At 42.4% G+C, this 19,627-nt stretch overlaps 1 protein-coding gene across 1 annotated transcript in view; it reads left to right on the forward strand.

The window, feature by feature from the left end:
- Positions 1 to 7,077: 7,077 nt before the first annotated feature.
- Usp38 (ubiquitin specific peptidase 38) overlaps positions 7,078 to 19,627 on the forward strand; it is a 32,216-nt gene continuing 19,666 nt past the window's right edge. The window contains exons 1-4 of the mRNA XM_021170325.3: positions 7,078 to 8,240; positions 9,634 to 9,769; positions 16,578 to 16,707; positions 19,526 to 19,627. Coding sequence (XP_021025984.1) covers positions 7,559 to 8,240; positions 9,634 to 9,769; positions 16,578 to 16,707; positions 19,526 to 19,627 — 1,050 coding nt within the window. The 5' untranslated portion in view covers positions 7,078 to 7,558. The remainder of the gene's footprint in view (positions 8,241 to 9,633; positions 9,770 to 16,577; positions 16,708 to 19,525) is intronic.

Genomic DNA, 19,627 nt, shown 5'->3' on the forward strand with positions numbered 1-19,627 from the left:
TCACAAGGATTCCATCATACTCATCTTTTCACTCGATTCTTAGGGTCCCTTTTCTATTACATTTCTCTCTCTCTCTCTCTCTCTCTCTCTCTCTCTCTCTCTCTCTCTCACACACACACACACACACACACACACACACACACACAGAGCGGGGGTAGGCAAGCAGGCAGAGGCTTAAAACTAGCTTCTTTATATAAGAGAAACGCAGTGCTTGTCCTTCTGAGACTAGCTCACTTCTCTTGACACAATTACCAGTTCTATGTACATCCATGCTAATGTCCACCCCTACTTCCAGCCACTGACTCTGGAGGCCAAAACATAATCCTTGTCATTCCCTGTGACATCACATGAAGGTGGATACCCCATTTTCTCACCACTTTGCATCTTTCCAGTTTACTCTCTCTAATGGAAAGTAGAGCATTTGGCCTTCTGGCCCCAAGACCTTACAATTCCTTAATCCCAGCACGCGCACACACACGCGCGCGCGCACACACACACACACACACACACACACCATTTTTCCCCACTGTATCTCACTCCCTCACAGTCTCAATAATACCTTTTCCAAGTTAGATCCTATGGTCACTTATAATTATCCCTTGCACTTACATAGCCTTTTTGCTGCTTTCATCTTGTGTGGGGAAATCACGGAGTTGGCCTGGTCTAGCTCCATTGAGAGGCCTGTGCCAAAGGTTTTTCAAAGAGTCTAATTCCTAGGGTAGTATGCCTTTGAGATCCTGAGAAACAGGGGCACTCCCTCAGGTTGTGAAGCAGTCGAGTTACCTCTGTGTTTCTCTGTGTCCCTTAGAAGTCAACAAAGCATAGAGAAATTTGATAAGACAGTTGGTCTTAGACAATCTTGCGTACCCTGTATAGCTTGGAAATGTCATTGTATCCTGGCAACTACCTTCTATTCTTCCTCACAACAGCGAGTACATTCTTTTTCTGATAAAGGTATAAAAAGTCTGATTGCTTACAACAAACTTGTCACACCCTCAGTCTAGCTGTGAAAAGCCCCTCCCCCCAACCTGTGCCCGGTCAGGAATTATTTCTCACCAGCCTGATCAGGTAATCTTTGGTCTGCAAAGTAGTGGTGTTTACAATCCTGCTTCCCTGGACTTGGCTACATCATAAGTAATTCTGACCCACTTTCTACTTTATCCTCTGCTTAGATTTGTAAAAATGAATAAGGCTATATGCAAAAAAAACCCTCACTGAACCATGTGAAATTCCATTTTTCATTTCTTTCCTTTAAAAATATAACTTATGATGTCAGGTGGTAGTGGTGGTGGTGGTGTACACCTTTAATCCTAGAACTTGGGAGGCAGAGGCAGGTGGATAGATCTCTGATTTTGAAGCCAACCTGGTCTACAGAGTGAGTTCCAGGACAGCCAAAGCTACACTGAGAAACCCTGACTCTAAATAAATAAATAAATAAATAAATAAATAAATAAATAACTTCTTTATGGGGCAGGTACCACAAGAACATGTTGGGAGAGGTAAAAAGAACAACTTTAGGAGTCAGTTCTCTCATTCCACCATGTAAGTTCAAGGATGTTGGGTCTTTGATTCAGAGTTGCATATAGCTCAGGGTGGGATCAAATTTACTATGTAGCAGAGAATTATTCTGAATTCTTGATCCTTTCTGCCTCAACCTCCCAAGTGTTAACACCACGTGTGTCTCACAACACAAGCCTATTTGCTTCTCAGTCTGGAATTTTAAGATGTCTTCAATTTCTAAATCTTTCAAAGTGAGTTTCTATCTTTACTATTTTACACACACACACACCACTTTATTGCAGTTATACACCAAGGAGTATAAAACCTGCAGCTATGTCAATAATTGACTTAACCTGTTATACTTTTTTCTGATCTATAATATAGTCCAAGAAGATCCTTAAATTAATGTACTCAGGCCTGCTTATGAGTTAGCATCAAGAGTACTAAATTTTCAGATTTCTGAGCTCTACCACAACTTAAAATGTAATATCACTGATGATACATTGATCTGATTTAATATGAGCAAAGTTAGGCCACACAGTTGGGAAAACTGATTTCCATTATGGACTACATTTTGCCCACCAAAAGCTAACTCCCAAATCTGTATGTTGAGTTCCTACTCTCCATGTGATCATATTTGGAGATAAAGCCTTTAAAATATAATTAAAGGTAGTACTTAATCTAGTAAAACTGGTGTGCTTTTGGATTTGTCATTATTATTTATTTTACTAAGCCTTTTAAATTAATTTTAACATACAGAATGGGTTTCATCATGATATTTTCATATATACATGAAAATACATGCACTCATATTTAACCCCCATGCCCTCTCTTGGCCCTCCTCCTTCCCATAGCCCTCTTCCTTCCCACAGTTAGTTGCACTGCTGGTTTCACACATATACACACACACACACACACACACACACACATGTATATACATATATATGTGAACTATATATGTGATATATATACATATGTTTATATATATACATACATATATATGTATATGTGTATATATGTATGTGTGTGTGTATATATATATATATATAATCTAGTTTCCACACGTTAAGAGATAACGTGATATTTGTTTTTATTCTCCCTCTCAATATCCTTTCCTGATCTCACCTCTCATCTCTCTCTGGATCCCGTACTCTTGTTCTATTTTTATAAGACAAGAAAGAAGTGGAGTGGAAAAGATACAGCAGAAAATTTTCTTTCTCCTTGCACACAAAGAAGAATGTCCACATGAAGACATAGCAAGGTGAAAACAGAAAAAGGTCTGCTGCAACCTGATTTTAAACATCCAGCACCCAGAGTTGGAGAAGAATGCATTTCAGTTGTTTAAGCTTCCCAGCCTGTGGTACATTATCATGGCATCTCAAGTAACCTAAGACATGTTCCTTACAATCAGAAATTCCATATTACAGGGAGTAAGGCCCAGACACTTGAGAATCTTTATTACAAAAAACTCTTAGCTCTTTTTTAATGATGAGTAGAAATAACTAGGTAAGGGGGAAAATTCAGTCCACCAGTGGGGAATATAAGCACAGTCTTGTTTACATTTGCTCTTGAAAAATGATTTGGGAAGCTCCAGCGTCACCATTTCTATATATTACAGGCTGGGTTTTTTTCCCCTTAGAAAATAATAGAGGGTGCAGCAGGATCACCTAACCATAAGCTCTGGCTGCTTACCTACTAAGATTAGATATGAGAGTGAGAGGTCATTTGTCTCAATTTTTAAGAGGATTACAGAGTTACAAATATGGAGATCCTTTTAACCCTTCATTCCAGTTCCCCCAGTGTTACACATCTGTAATTTCAGTATTTCTCAACCCTAATTTTAATAATGGCTCTTAAATCCTTCTAGCCCACTACACACTGGAGGAAGTATAAAAGAAAGGTTATTAAGACATAGAAGTGGACCTGTTTAGAAATTGCTCTTTGGAGCAAATCCCATCTGCACTGTCAAGAAATCAACAGTTCAGTTCAGAGGAGTCAGCAGCTCAATCCACTCACAAACACTTAACAGATACACCAGCAATCCAGTTGAGTAGTGTCTGGATAGCAAACACCAATCAGCAGTGGTGGCACAACTTAGCAGAAAGAGCCAGGCCTCCACCAAATCAGCACCAGTCAGCAGGAGCAATTAAGTCAGGAGAAGTTCTTTGCCATACCTCCCTCAGCAAGAGACTTGAGACCAAGAAGCACTGTAGAGCTTTCGAGCCTCGGGTCACTGTCTGTTAAGTCCATTTAATACTCCCTCTAAACATGTGTCCTCCACAGGTCTTGTCTCACCATGTGTTGTGCCTCAGCACGTGAGTCTGTTTCAACTGACATCACTCTATCAAGTCCGTGGAAGTGGCAAGAAGCCGCCAGAACACGACCAGAGGTTTTTTTTGTGCATTTCTCTCTATGGAATCACGACAAATGAAGCTCAGCTATGCAATATAAGGCACCAATACATGTGTGCCATTGTGAAAAATCCTTCATCACACACCCTTTTCATGTGCTTGCTTTAGCAAAGCATCCTGTGTCTGCTTCAGAAAAACACTCCATGTTTGTGTAGGCCGCCTGTAGCCACACTAACTGGGTTCCTGAGTGGGAGGCCAGAGCTGTATGGGAGAGAATGATGAGAGAAATAATGGAGGCCAAAACATGTTTCTGTTCAAGGCCCCCAAAGTTTACTGATAGTCTGTGCTTATAAAGAGGGTAGGCCCATCCCCTGCCAGCCCATTCTTGGTGCCTGGAGCCAGCCCATAGGCGATCTACAGGGTGTGTCTCCGGAAGGTCTCAAGGACCTTTCAGCAGGAAGCAGAGTCTTGGAGAAGAGCAAACAGAGCCATCAAGGTCAGAAGGCTCTACTCTAGGTAATCTCCTTCTTAGTGGCAATAAGGTCAAAGTCTGGATCAGCCTGCTTCAAGGCTGAGGGAGGCTACATGTTTGCTCCAGCAAAACACCATCTGACACAACTGACTTTCTGAAGAAACCATAATTTTCACTTCACACACTTCCTACATATAGCACAATATAAAATTCAGGAAGCTGACATCGGTGGATGTATGTATGTATATTATAGTTATATGCCATTTTATCAAGGTGAAGAACCTGCTCATCACAATGAATTAATCTACTCCTTCATACTTATACCCACTCTCCTCTACCATCCTAAATAAACCCTAATAATCACATCTTTCATCTCTAAAAATTTTATTTTTGACAATACTATATAAAGGGACTTTAGGAGTATGCCATTGGAGGCTGCCTCTTTTAACTTGGAATAATGCCCCTGAGATCTGGTAAGTGGGTATGCCTATCAAGCCTGTTGCATTTTCTTGTTGATATTGTTTTCAATGAACCGGTTTATTCATCCAATTTAACCATTCCATTGATTACCATTACTGTTGACTATTACACATAAACCTCCTGTAAACATCTGTGGATGAGTATTTTTGTTTTACTCAAGTTCTCATTTCTTCTGGGTTCCTCCAAAGGGTTGCCATCACTTCTCCAGTTCTGCCCTCTGTAGCACTCTAAACTCAGGTTGATGCATTCCACTGCTACTGCTCTTCTTGGCGTTCATCCCATGATACTACATCTACAATACACTGGGGTCTTCTGCTGCAACTAGGCTTCACCAATAGCCTCTCAGGCTCTCTTCATGGTTCAACTTCTTTGCATGACTCTTTCAGTCCTGGGCCATCAACTACAACTGAGGTGGCACCTTCACCAATGGCAATCCATGGCCTTGCACAGTGCTAAGCCTCAGCTGCTCTTTCTGACCACTTCTTGCCTTCAAAACCACCTGGGTGACCCTTTACCATTTACCCATTACCACGTAGAGCTGCAGCTCAAGATCCAGCCTTGGCTATCTCTGGAACACAGTTTCTTTGTGCTCTCGGAAAACACATCCCAGAAGATTTCACTTCAGTGATACTGATCTCTTCGTAATCACCACTAATTTCTTAGCTCCAGCTACCAGCATCAATTGTCCCAGTAGTCCTTTCTTTAAAGCAAGAGCCACATGGCCAAAGCTGCCAAGTTCTGCTGCTTGCTTAAGCTGGAATATGTCCTCCCACTCCCACCATGTTCTATTATCAGCTTTCTGTTTTCCAACTCCCTCTCTGCCTAAGCTTGGGTTTCCTGAAACTTGCTCTGTAGATTGACTTTGAACTCAGAGACCTATTTGGCTGTCTCTTGTAATGCTGGAACTAAAAGCATGTACCACCATGCCTTGAGTTAAGCTCTTCACCTAGAACCTGCTTGTCCCAGGCTGGCCTTGAACTCAGAGATCTGCTTGGCCTTATCTCCATGGATTAAAGGTGGATGCCACCATGCCTGGATCTAAATTTAGCTGAGAAGGCTCTTGCTTATACACTGAACACTGAATACAAAAGCTCACTATTTTTATTTTTTTAGTTTTTCCAGACAGGGTTTCTCTGTGTAGCCCTGACTGTCCTGGAACTCACTCTGTAGACCAGGCTGGCTTCAAACTCAGAAATCCATTTGCCTCTGCCTCCCAAGTGCTGGGATTAAAGGCATGTACTAACACCACCCACTAAAAAAAAATCTATTTTTACAACCTTGTTTTGAATCACCACTAAATATATGAGCCACCAGTACTCTACATTAGCAATCGTTTCAGAAGAAAATCCCAGCCATTTAAGACATTGGAGTTTGTCTGGGCCTAACAAGGTCTTTAGAAAGATTTTCCCCAAAGCTTGGTTGTTTTTTTTTTTCCTTATACTTTCTTCACTTCCTAAACTAGTGCTCTTCTCGCGTTTCCAAAATTTTCTCAGACACAAGATCTTAAACAATTAATAGCACTTCCTCGAATTGTCTTCATAAGCAACATGTCTCAGACTATGACATAGTTAAAAAAAAGGAGTTCCTCCATTTTGTCTCAGCTGGAGCCATCTTTGGTTTACCTGGAAACTGACACATCATTCCCTGATGAAAGTGAAAAGTCCTGTACCCCAACCCTGCCCTAGAAACTCGGGGAAATGCCTCAGGCAACTGCACGTTTTGGGCTTCTAGTAAGCAGCTTGCTTACTTTATTCCCCCTGCCAAGGGCAAACAAGGAAGTAGTGTTTCCGTGTTCTCTGCCTTTTACAGCTCCCTGTACAGTGCGTTCTCCCGGCTGCTCTGGGAGAAGGGTTCCCCCACCCCCCGGCAGTCGCCAGCGGTTCAGTATAGACTCTCGGTTCGCTCGCGCTGAGTGGTCTCTGAGTTTCTAACCCGTAACACTGACGGAATCCACGTCCGGCGACAAGAACCTCAGAGTACAGACATGCCCTCTAGGCTCCCTGAGCAGCGCCTCCGGAAGTCCGCCAGTGACATACCACACAGTCTCCAGTGACGCGAGAGTGGCCGCGCGACTCACTCCGTGTCTCCGCGCCTGCGCGCCAGGGAAGGGGGCGCGGCCTGTCGGGGGAGGAGCTACATGGAGAAGGGGGAGGGGCGGGGCCAGCAGGAAATGGGTCGAACGTAGCCAGGAAGGACCGGAAGAAAGTGGGCGGGGCGAGGGCGGACCTATCCGCTGTACCTCGGAGCTTCACTTCCTATTCGCCAGTATTTCTGCTTCCGGGTTCAGGGTGTTCCGCGCCTCCGGCTCCTCTCCTTGGCAGATCGAGGTATTCGCGTTGACAGCGCCTCCAGACTCAACCTAGGGCGGCTTTTAACTGCCCACCCGCGGGAGCCGGGGCTCCGCACTGACCCGGGACACGAAGGTGCTCCTCACCTTCCAGCTCAGCCTGGAGGGTCCCTGCGCCCCGAGCTGAGAGAGGTCGCGGGCCCAGCGAGGCAGCCGTGTGCGGACCTCCGGCCCCTGAGGCGGACCGCGGGGACCCGCAGCCTTTCGGCGTCCCAGAATCGCTCGCTCCCGTCCCGGCTCGGATGGGCCTTCCCACTCGATAAATGTGGCTGCTGAGGCGGCGGTGGCGGTGGCCGGTCCTGCTGCTGGTTGGCTCCAAGTTCCTCCCCGCCGCGGCGCTTTGCTGCCCCCCGGGGCTGCCGCCGCCAGCTCCTTATCCCCTGGGCCTGGCCTTGCAGAGTGGCGACGATGGACAAGATCCTGGAAGGCCTGGTGAGCTCCTCGCACCCGCTGCCGCTCAAGCGGATGATTGTGCGGAAGGTGGTGGAGTTCGCGGAGCATTGGCTCGACGAGGCGCAGTGCGAGGCCATGTTTGACCTAACGACCCGCCTCATCCTGGAGGGCCAGGACCCTTTCCAGCGACAAGTGGGCCACCAGGTGCTGGAGGCCTACGCGCGGTACCACCGGCCGGAGTTCGAGTCCTTCTTCAACAAGACTTTCGTGTTGGGCCTCCTTCAGCAGGGCTACCACTCAGTGGACAGGAAGGACGTCGCCATCCTGGACTACATTCACAACGGCCTGAAGCTGATTATGAGCTGCCCGTCGGTGCTGGATCTCTTCAGCCTGCTCCAGGTGGAGGTCCTGCGAATGGTTTGCGAGAGGCCGGAGCCAGTGCTCTGTGCCCGGCTGAGCGACCTTCTGACCGATTTCGTGCAGTGCGTCCCCAAAGGGAAACTGTCAGTTACCTTCTGTCAACAGCTGGTTCGAACGATAGGTCATTTCCAGTGCGTGTCCACTCATGAGAAGGAGCTACGGGAGTATGTCTCCCAGGTAACGAAAGTGAGTACCTTACTACAGAATATTTGGAAGGCTGAGCCCTCCACGCTGCTACCTTCTCTGCAAGAAGTTTTTGCAAGCATCTCTTCCACAGGTAAGTAAGGGTCATTATTTCAGGAAAGTGTGTCTTGGAAATTCAACACGTGTGTCTCATAAACACAGTGCACTTTTTTCCCAGAAGCATTCTCTTTTGGGGTACTGAAAGAGGCCAGCCAGCCTATTTTATTAGAGTAACTCCTCCAGTAAGAGACGTTCTTGACGGAGAGCAAAACTAAATACCCTTATGCAAAATGTTACTCTTCACTGCCTTGTTCAGAATGGTACGCTGGAGCCAAAACGTTGAGGATGCCTAAGTCCAAACACCTTTGTCACTGAACAAGTCATTTAATTACACCACCTCTGCTCCAGTTTTGGAATTCTTACAGGCTGACAGCCAGGATGAAACGCTTCTAGTCATTACTGACTAATGGTCATATATGATGCTTGCCGCAGGGGGTTATAGTTACTGTGTGTAACCCATCATCTTATTGAAGGGTATTTTGTTGGGTTTGGTTTTTTTTTTTTTTTTTTTTTTTTTCTGTTTTCTGGTGTTCTCATTTTTAAAATATTCATGAGTCGTGCACAATCTATTATAAGATTGTCCCGGTATACCATATAGTGGTTTTTAAATGTCAGCATTTCACTCCACAACAGTGTATGTGACAGGAGATCCAGGGAGCATGAAGACAAGTGTGACAGCTTAGGTAGTAAGTAGTCTGTCTTATCTTTATCATGAACTGCATCCTCAAAAACTAGGGAAAGGTCTTAGAAAACCTCAGCTAGAATCTTGTCTGTGTCTGTCCTTGAAGGTGCTTTAAAGTCTGGCAGTTGTGAAGCAGTAGGTTCACAACCAGAGTCAGAGTGAACTTTGTGGAGCTGCCCCTTTTTACCTTAGCCAGAAATGAGGGTTGAGCTTTAAAGGCTCCCATAGTCTGACGGGGTTAAGAAATACCAGGGGCATTTGCTTCCCCTTCCTATCATCGGACTTGTAGTTTGTCATAGCTGTTAGAAGTTTTTTCCAAGTCTTTCATTGTACTACTGAAGCAGACCATCTTGATGCCTTACATTTTATATAAGCAAAGCCAACCCTTCGCCTTAATTTCTACTCTTAAGATTTTTTTCAAGTATCACAGGAGTGTAATGACAACTATAATATGAGCCTCTGACATGGAAATTAGAATATTTGACTGGTTCTTACCCACCCCTGATTACTGCTTTCTAAAGTATTATCTAAACCCATAAATGTACTATTAACAACAAAGTAGCTTATTGAAAAAACTTAACAATAGTTTTTCTAATTTAGTGATGTGGCTATAGAATGAGTGATTATTGCTATTTCCTCTTAACCTCTCTTTTATGGTTTAACTTTCGATTTAGAGTCTACCCATGATGTACTTCACTTTTAATCTCCATGCCATATTTGTCTGTCTTTTCAACTTAACAACTAGATGCATCCTTTGAGCCCTCGGTTGCCTTGGCAAGCCTGGTGCAGCATATTCCTCTGCAGATGATCACAGTCCTCATCAGGAGCCTAACCACTGACCCAAATGTAAAAGATGCGAGTATGACCCAAGCTCTCTGCAGGTACTTTGATGTTTACATACCAGGACATAGTCTGGGTTTTTGGATAGTGAAAAACTTGGAGAAATTTCTAAAACTAAAATCTAGAAGTAAATTTGTAGTTTCTCCAGATTAGTTAGAATGATTCACCTTCCTATAGTCTCATTTGAAGTTGTGTGGGTGGGTTGTTTTTCTAGACAATCTATTCCTTACTGTTTCCTGTAGCCTTCTTGCGGGGGAGGGAGGGGTGTTATCCTCGTATTATTCTGGGTTTGGTTTTGTTTCTCTTAACGAGGTAGGGGTTTTATTTTTCTCTTTCAGCCGGACTCAATAGGTGACACTTCTGCCCCTGTCTCTTTGGATTTATTTATTTTATTTTATGTGTTTTGCTTTTGAATGTGTATGTGTACTGTGTGCACGCATGGTGTCAGAGGTCAGCTCCTGCAACTAGAATTATGGATGTTTATGAACCACTAGGTGTGTGCTGAAAATCAAACTTGGATCCTCTGTAAGACCAAGTGGCTCCTATCTGCCGAGCCATCTCTCCAGCCCCTACCTTTGCCTCATGAAATCTATTTTCTTTCCCTTATTCTAGCTGTTTTCTTTTTGTTCGTTTGTTTGTTTGTTTGTGATTTGGGGGGGGTTGTTTTGCTTTTTAAAGATTGATTTATTTTTTATGCATATGAGTACACTGTAGCTGTCTTCAGATACACCAGATCCCATTACAGATGGGTATGAGCCACCGTGTGGTTGCTGGGAATTAAACTCAGGATCTCTTGAAGAGCAGTCAGTGCTCTTAACCACTGAGCCATCTCTCCAGCCCTAGCTGTTTTCTTTTAACCATTTGAAAGTAATAGCACACTGTCACTGGACATCTACAGGTGCTGCCAGCCTGATTGTCAGCTGTTTCTGATAACATATCCTTACTCTCCATATCTAAATAGAAACTAATTTGCCCTTTGCAGCACTTTTATGCTTGAACTAAGTTATTCATTCAAAGTGACTTACTGAGTGCTTAACAAGAGTGTCAGGCCGCTCAAAATTCCCTGAGCAAACTGTTAAAAATAGCTGCTTTCTAGTCAGAGAGACCAATGGTAATGTAATAGCACTTCACTGACTCCAGCCTTTATCCTGATTTTTAAGATGTTAAAATGTATAGAAATGGGTGCCCTAGTTAAACAGGCCTGGCTTTCTTGCCATACTGCTACATAATCACATTGCTTTTGTTTTGGATTTAGATTTTGTTTTAGAACATACAGTGGATGACTTAGTATGTTAAATGATGAGTTTGTTGGAAACGATAGACAAGAAGAGGGGTGGGCTGTGACTAGGTAGTTTGCAGTTGTCAGTAAGATGGCTAAGGAAGGGTTCATTGAGGTGCCCATAGCACTAAAGTAAAAGAGGAAGCAGTGCTGTGGTTCTATATTACAAGCACAGGTGGGGTCTGACATTAGGGTGGCTCAGTATGATTTTTCAACTTTCTGATGCTTCCAAAACAAGCATTTCTTAGAAGCCGTGCTTTGATTTCTGAGTTCTGCTTTTCCTGGGCTACCATATAAATTTGAGACTTTATTAAAATGCCAAGTAGATACAGTGAGTCAACAGCTCTAAGTCAGTCACACAAACAGAGTAGGTGCCCAGTATTCTCAAGTGGAATATATGGCTAAATCAGGGTGTTTGGTAGGTTGTTATATTGGAAGTTTTACTCCTTATGGTATTTTTCATCTACAATAGATATCCAGTGCTGTCATAAGTCGGGGAGTACCTGCCTTGTCTTAAAACCTGCTCAGTTTTCTTTATGATGGTGCCCATCCATAGTGCTTGTCCCAGATGCTGAGTTTCTGCATTTCGGTGACAGAATTTTCATATTGAGGTTGAGCTTTATTTAGCTGCTTAATTTTTGTTTCTTAAGTCTTTCTGTCTGTGTATTTAGTCTGTTTAAGCAGGTAAGGATTACAGTGGCTTCTGTGTCTCTTATTACAGTTACATGAACTGAAGTATTCTATGTTGGGCTCTCAGAAAGTGCCATGTGCACTGACACCACCCAATACAAACTCATACTAGCTGCTGCTTTGTGGTGCTCTGTTAATGGAGCCAATTCATCTGTAACTTGTGCTTCATCTGTAACTTGTGCTTCTAATTTCTCAGATCACAAACCTAGAAGCAGTAACTCCATCCTTTCTCTTATGTTGATTAATATCACTAGTCCTTTGAATTCTATCTTTAAAAATACTGGAGAGATGGCTCGGTGGTTAAGAGCTGCTCTTTCAGAGGTCCTGAGTTCAATCCCCAGCAACCACATGGTGGCTCACAACCATCTGTATTGGAATCTGATGACCTCTTTTGGCACACAGGTGTAAGGTATAAATATAGATAGAGCTCTCATATATAAAAATAAATATTTTTTTTAAAGAATAATTCTTAGAATGTCATTTTTCTGTCTCTACCATTTGTGAGATCACATCTGTACTGTTACAATAGTCTGTTTACTCATATGTAAATATATTCCAAGAACAGGTATAACATTCAAGTAGGAAACAGGCCAGGAACAGTGAAATGACGTGGACTACACTATATAAGCAGCTTCTGAGAGAGGAAGATGGCCCTCAGCCCCAGGGGTCTCTTGATACTTAAATCTGGTTTTTCTGCGTCAGAATTTTCAAAAGAACGCTCAAGTCAAATTATCTGTATAAAATATCCTATCTATAAAACAGTAGGCCAGATAAGACTGAAAGCTGGAGTCCTCAAGCTGCCTTGGAAAGTAAAAGTTGGTTTTATATTATGTTCCATAATTTATGGTTAACTCATTTTGTTGCTTTTCAGAATATTGCGTGGTGGTGGTGGTGGTGGTGGTTGTTTTTGTTTTAGTGAGGTTTTTTGAGGGAATGGGGGTTGGTTTTGGTTTTTCTTTAAAAAAAAAAAAAAGATTTATCTATTTTTATGTATATGAGTACACTGAGTACAGATGGTTGTGAGCCATCATGTGGTTGCTGGGAATTGAACTTAGGACCTCTGCTTGCTCCGGCCCTGCTCGCTCAGGCCCAAAGATTCATTCACTATTATATAAGTACACTGTAGCTGTCCTCTGACACTCCAGAAGGGGGCGTCAGGTCTCATTACAGATGGTTGAGAGCCACCATGTGGTTGCTGGGAATTGAACTCAGGACCTTCAGAAGAGCAGTCAGTGTTCTTAACCATCTCTCCAGCCCAGTTTTGGTTTTTCAGAGCAGGGTTTCTCTGTATAACCCAGGCTGTCCTGGCTGACCTCAAACTCACAGAGATCCGCCTGCCTCTGCCTTCCAAGTGCTGGAATTAAAGGCCTGCACCACCACCCAGCTACCTGCCTGTTTTAATGTAATGTTATGGTTTTAAAGCTGTGTGTATTTCTTTGAGCTGTAGGAATAAATGGCCTTACTTACAAACACTGGAATCCAAAGTATTAGATGAAAGAACACAATCCCTGTAAGACTGAAATACACAAAGGACGGCCACTGTTAAAACTGAAGTACATCCCAAAGTGCATTATAACATCTAGAGCATACATAGTGCAAACAGCAGTAACACTGCCAGATGAGTCTTGGACAGTTGACAGCTTTCCTAACTTCTTCCAAATCACAGGCAGGACGTATATCGGTCCATAACACTCTCTAGTACTTTCTAGCTATAGAGTAAACACTCAGGTATTTGTCTCATGAATGACTTCTGTCTGGGCTGCTGTTAAAAACAAATCACGACAACAGAAAAAAAAAAAAAAAAAAAACCTTAGACTGGCTAATTTATAAGCAGACGTACAATTCTTATAGTTCTGATGGTTGAAAATCTGAGCTCAAGACACCATAGAACTTCTCTCGTGTTCTTGGATAGTGGAAGGTGCAGGGTCAGTCATCCTTAGCACCTTTATCAGAGTACTAATCCCAGTCATATGGGCCTTGCTCGTGGCATTGTACCTCCCAGGGGCCTCATTTCTCCATTCAGGATTAGATTCCAGTACATGAGTGTAAGGTAGAATGGAGACTTATAAAATGAGAAGCTTGAAGAGGACACACCAGGAAAGGCAAATAAGATGATTATTAGTAGTAAAGACGCATTGTGAGTGTACATTACTCCTCCTTCCATTCAATTCTCTCTTTAAAGTGAGGTGAAGGTCCTGGCCTTGCATGCACTTGATCTACTCTGACATGAGTCCAAAATCTCAGATCTTTTATTTGGGGGGAGGGTAGGAGGAGACTCTAGTCTACCCCAGGCTGGCTTAGATCTCACTTTCTGATTCAGGCTATTCTCTAATTTATAGCAGCCCTCCTTCCTTGGGCTCATAAGTAAGATTACAAGTGAGCCACCATGCCCTACTCTTCTTACCTTTCCATCTTACAGTGTCCTCATACCTCCATGGTATTCTGCATTGTCAGGACTACAGTGTACCTTTCTTTCCTTTACGGGTGGCAGGTTACTTTTTTTTTTAATTTTACCATATCATAAACAATGCTTGGGTATACATTTAGGGGAGGAGGTTGCAATGCTATGGATCAAACCCAAGGCATACACTAGGCAAGAGTTCTACCTCTAAGGTATCATCCCAGCATGAGAATACAACATACTGCTATAGGTTTTATTTTGCTTTTTTTTTCCTTGAGACAGTCTTATTATATATACTTTTCTGACCTCTATATTAACAGAGATCTGCCTCTGCCTATCTGCCTGTCTGCCTGTCTGCCTCCCAAGTGCTGTAATTAAAGTAGCATGTACCACCATACTAAGTTTGCATTTACCTTTTGAAACAGCATCTCCTACATCACAGACTGCCCACCCCCAAACTTGATAGTAGCCAAGGATGACCTTTAGTTTCTGACCCTCATCTCAAGAGCTGGAATTTGTAGCAGTGTCAACTTTCAAAGTGTTGATGATCCATCCCAAGGCTCTGTACATGGCCAACTAAAAAGCACTCTACCAGCTCAACTCAGTACCTGCCCCGACGTGAATGTACTCTTCAGAAATACATGTATCTTCCTTAGTCTCTGTATAATGCCTACAGATTTTTCTGACAAGCAGCCCTGCAATAGTTGGAAGATAGCTAATAGCAACTGTGCCAATGACTTAGAACCATTACTGTTATGGTGAGAAGTCAGGAAAAAAGAAAACAAAATTTGTGTAGAGAATGGAGGGCACCCAGATAACAGCAGTTAGTGTACATTGTACTTGGGATCCTCATACTTTTTAAAACATTTAAATCTTAAAAGCAAAAAAAAAAAGTTGTGCACTACTAGAAACCCAACACTTGGGGGCCTACAATAGAATATTGCCACAAGTTTAAGGCTAGCTTGGGCAACACTGTGAGACCCTGTCTTGAAAGACTGACAGAGACGGTACTCCAGCCCTAAGGTAAATGGCTGGGCAGCGCTGATGTCGTGGTGGTGTTCTCTCGGTCACTGGCTTATGTCCTCAGTATTTATGTTTTCGTTTGTAGTCATTGAGATGAGATGGCTCAGATGTATATTCTCCACGAGTCTGGCAACCTAAGCTCACTCCTCAGATCCCACATACACATATATACATGCTCACACATTAATATAAATAAACTTTTTAGAAGGATGCAAATTGCTCCTTGTGTTAATATTTGATGGAGGGTTACAGCCATGATGAGTATTTCCAATGTTAGATTCCCCCAACTAATGAATCATGAATTGAGATTTTTTAAGCCTTCAGAAACCTAAGAATTTTCCTTACTCTTATATTAGTATGTAATCCATCTAAATAGATTGCTTCACCGGGTTTCATAAACATGTAGCCTGGCTGCTTTCCAAAGAGTTGTACTGGTCTTCAGTGTGCTACACAGCTAGCTTTAGAAAGCGGCTTCATCAGAACCCAGATTCCTTTGTCTTTTTTCCATTGAAGTGACTTGATATTTACTAAAGGAAATAGATGGTAATGTAAAACAGATCATTAGAATATTTGCATAGTGAGTGTCTGTTATGATCGGGGGTTTCCTTGTGTTGCCATTGTGTATACGATTTTAAAGAAGCATAGGCACGGCACCTACCTGCTTCAGGGTTCAGAATGTAGCCTCTTTAAATGGTGTCTTTCATATTACATTGCTTACCAAAAAGCAAAATCTTCATTGCAGACATCAGATGTCTGATTTTTAAACTCCTCTTATAACATTTACTGTTGAACAAATTTTTGATATCCCTATATCAAGCATCCATTAGAAATTTGGCAGCCTGGCGTGGTGGCGCACGCCTTTAATCCCAGCACTCGGGAGGCAGAGGCAGGTGGATTTCTGAGTTCGAGGCCAGCCTGGTCTACAAAGTGAGTTCCAGGACAGCCAGGGCTATACAGAGAAACCCTGTCTCGAAAAACCAAAAAAAAAAAAAAAAAAAAAAAAAAAAGAAATTTGGCATTGGGCTGGTGAGATGGCTCAGTGGGTAAGAGCACCTGACTGCTCTTCCGAAGGTCCAAAGTTCAAATCCCAGCAACCACATGGTGGCTCACAACCATCCGTAACGAGATCTGGCGCCCTCTTCTGGAGTGTCTGAAGACAGCTACAGTGTACTTACATATAATAAATAAATCTTTAAAAAAAAAAAAAAAGAAATTTGGCATTTATGAGAAGTGATCATTTATCATAAAGTCTTATGGGAATATATTGCTTACAAGACCAGAAAGTGCTTCAAGACAGGCCACAGTTACATTCATTTCTGTATATTTCTTTTACTAGAGAAGCTCAGTAAACAGAGTCACAAACTGAATGGTTGCTTACTGTAACTCTTGCTACTCCTAACTAATGTTGAAAGTACTTTAAATACTGATAATTGTGTTTTGTTTTGGTTTTTTTCAGAATGATTGACTGGCTGTCCTGGCCATTGGCTCAGCATGTAGATACGTGGGTAATTGCTCTCCTGAAAGGACTGGCAGCTGTTCAGAAGTTTACTATTTTGATAGATGTTACTTTGCTGAAAATAGAACTGGTGAGTAGAAGTAGACGAGCCCATTGGAGTGCATAGAATTCTGAGTATGTTCCTAGTTTTGGTTTTGTTTTAAATAGGTTTGGGGGGCAAAAGCCAGTGAAACAGAGATAGTCAATTGAAACTAGTTTGCAGTTTTCAAACAGTTTTCATTCACTTTAGTTGTTTCTCTGTTCTTGTTAGTGTTGGTTTGATGATGTTTGTTTTCCATCTTCTGGTTTTTAGAGACAGTCTCACTATGGAGCCCAGACTGACCTCAAATTCACAATCCTCATGTCTTAACCACACAAATAGAAAGGCACCATGCTTGGCTCCAAGAGCTCTTAAATGCAAAATGTCAGACTTCTAGCACTACGCCCCACCTAACTGCCTTGAGACTCTGCACTCTGTGTTGCCAATGCAGGACACAATTGATCACAATTTTTCTTTTGAGTTTTGGTTTTTCCCAGTGCTAGGAATCCAGCCCAGAGTTAGGCAAGCTTCACCCCTGATCTACATCCTCAGCCAAGTCACTCCCTCATTAAAACACTGTCTTTGTTTAATTCCCAGGACTTTATGCCCTCTTGACTCTTGTCTTTTGCTGACATTACCAGGCTCTGTTTTAACTTATCTTTGGTCCACTTTCTTCTTAATCCATACTTACTGCAAGTGTTCTATACCATACAGTAACCATAGATGCTGCATGGATTTAAATAAGGTGTCTAACTTAAGGCATAACAGATTTATATTTTAGTTTACTATTTACCCTTAAATTAGGTATTCATTTTGTCTTAGTTACTATTGTATTACTGTGAAGAGACACCATGACTATGGTGATTTGAATAGAATGGCTTCCATAGACTCATATATGTATGGGAGTGGCACTATTAGAAGGTGTGGCCTTGTTAGAGGAAGTGTGTGCTGGAGGGGAGGGGGCTTTGAGGTCTCCTATGCTCATGCTCTGCCCAGACACAGTCCCCTTCTGCTGTCTGCAGATGAAGATGTAGAACTCTCAGCTCCAGCATTATATCTTCCTGGTCTCTGTTCCCGCCATTACAAACCAGCCCCAATTAAATGTTTGTTTGGTTTTTTTGTTTTGTTTTGTTTTGCTTTGTTTTGTTTTAATAAGAGTTGCTTCATGGGGATGGAGAGGTGGCTCAGCAGTTAGGAACACTGACTGTACTTCCAGAGGTCCTGAGTTCAATTCCCAGCACATCGTAGCTCACAACCATCTGTAATGGGACCAGATGCCCTCTTCTGGTGTGTCTGAATTCAGCTATAATGTAATTATATACATAAAATAAATAATTCTTTTTAAAAAAAGAGAGTTGCTTCAATCATTGTGTCTGTTCACAACAATGAAGCCCTAACTAAGGCAGTGACCAAGAAAAGCTCTTATAAGAGAAAGCATTTAATTGCGGCTGACTTACAATTTCAGAGGATTGGCCCATGATCCTCCTGGCTGGAAGCAGACAGACATAGCTCTGGAGCAGTAGTTGAGAGCTTTGAATCCTGATCTTCAGACAGCAGACAGACAGAACCTGGACTTGGCATGGAAACCTCAAAGCCCACCCCCAGTGACACACCTCCTAGTCCTTCTAATCCTCAAATAGCTCTACTCCCTGCTGACTACGCATTCAAATATGGCTTTGGGGGCCACTCTTAACTCAAACCATCACACATTGATTCAGTTATCTAAACTCAGATCTTTCTCTTTTGCTTTTCTTCTTTTCTTAGTGGGAAGGGGGACTAGTAGAGATATTTTAGATTTTGTTTGTGTTTTTTTCCATAAAAAGTTATTACAGCAAAAGAAAGATAGAATACATTACACAGACACATGTTCTGACTGACTAACTCAGGAAGTGAGTAGCCTATACTCGAGAATACTAAATTCATATAAATCCACACTCTGACTACTGATTTCTACTCCCAAACCTGGTGCTCTCCCTCATGATAAATAGCTATTTGAATAGCTTCCACTCACTTGGGCCATAGTCTTTGGAGTAACCCTTCTCTTTTTACTGTCTATCAAACACTGTCCTATAAAATTTACTAACTTTAAATGCCCAGAATCCTACTACTCCTTTAACCCATTTCATCCCTGTTGCTGGTGTAAAGTCATCATCTCTTGTTACATTGATTTCAGCAGCTTCCTTAGTCCTGCCTTTAGTTCCTTACATATGTTACACAAGAGCTCCCGTTGCTGTCTTCTGTCATCCTATCTCCAGATGTTTTCACCTTCATCTCTTACTTCAGTGACATTGCCCTTAGTTGTCTGGTGCACCAGTCTGGATGGTCTGGGGCCTTTGCAATACTGTCTTGTCTGTTCATAAATGCTCTTGTCCTGTCTGTGGAGCTGATATCCCTCAGTTTACACTCAGCTGTCACATTTTTCTGGGTCATTTTTAACACCCTCTTTAAAATGGCAGACTCCTTTGCTGCCCAGTGTTTGCTGGTCACTGTGTTCTACTTTGTATTTGTAGCATGTATTGCTATTTATTTCTTTTTATTATCTTGTACATGTCCTCTTAGCCATAAGCCATGGATGGCCTATAGTAACTGGAGCAGTGCCAAATAATAGTAGGTGTTCAGTAAATACTGATCGAGTAAACTGAATGATAGCGACCTAGGGAACCGTAAGCTCATTTGCATAATTTTAATTAGTGTGGGAATTTTGAGAATTGTTTAGACCACTAAATTCTCTTTAATTTCAATCCTTTGTTCTTTCATTTTCTTCTAATAATATGTTAGGATAGGACACTGGCATAATGAGCTGTCAGCTATAGAGAAGGGTTAATAAATCTTTAGCTGTGAACTCTGAGGATGGTGTCTCCTTCCGCAGGTTTTTAACCGACTTTGGTTTCCTCTCGTGAGACCTGGTGCTCTTGCAGTCCTCTCTCATATGCTGCTTAGTTTTCAGCATTCTCCCGAGGCATTCCATGTG

The sequence above is a fragment of the Mus caroli genome, unplaced genomic scaffold, assembly GCF_978045245.1.
Source record: "Mus caroli unplaced genomic scaffold, Mus_caroli_1 scaffold_10, whole genome shotgun sequence".
NCBI lineage: Eukaryota > Metazoa > Chordata > Mammalia > Rodentia > Muridae > Mus > Mus caroli.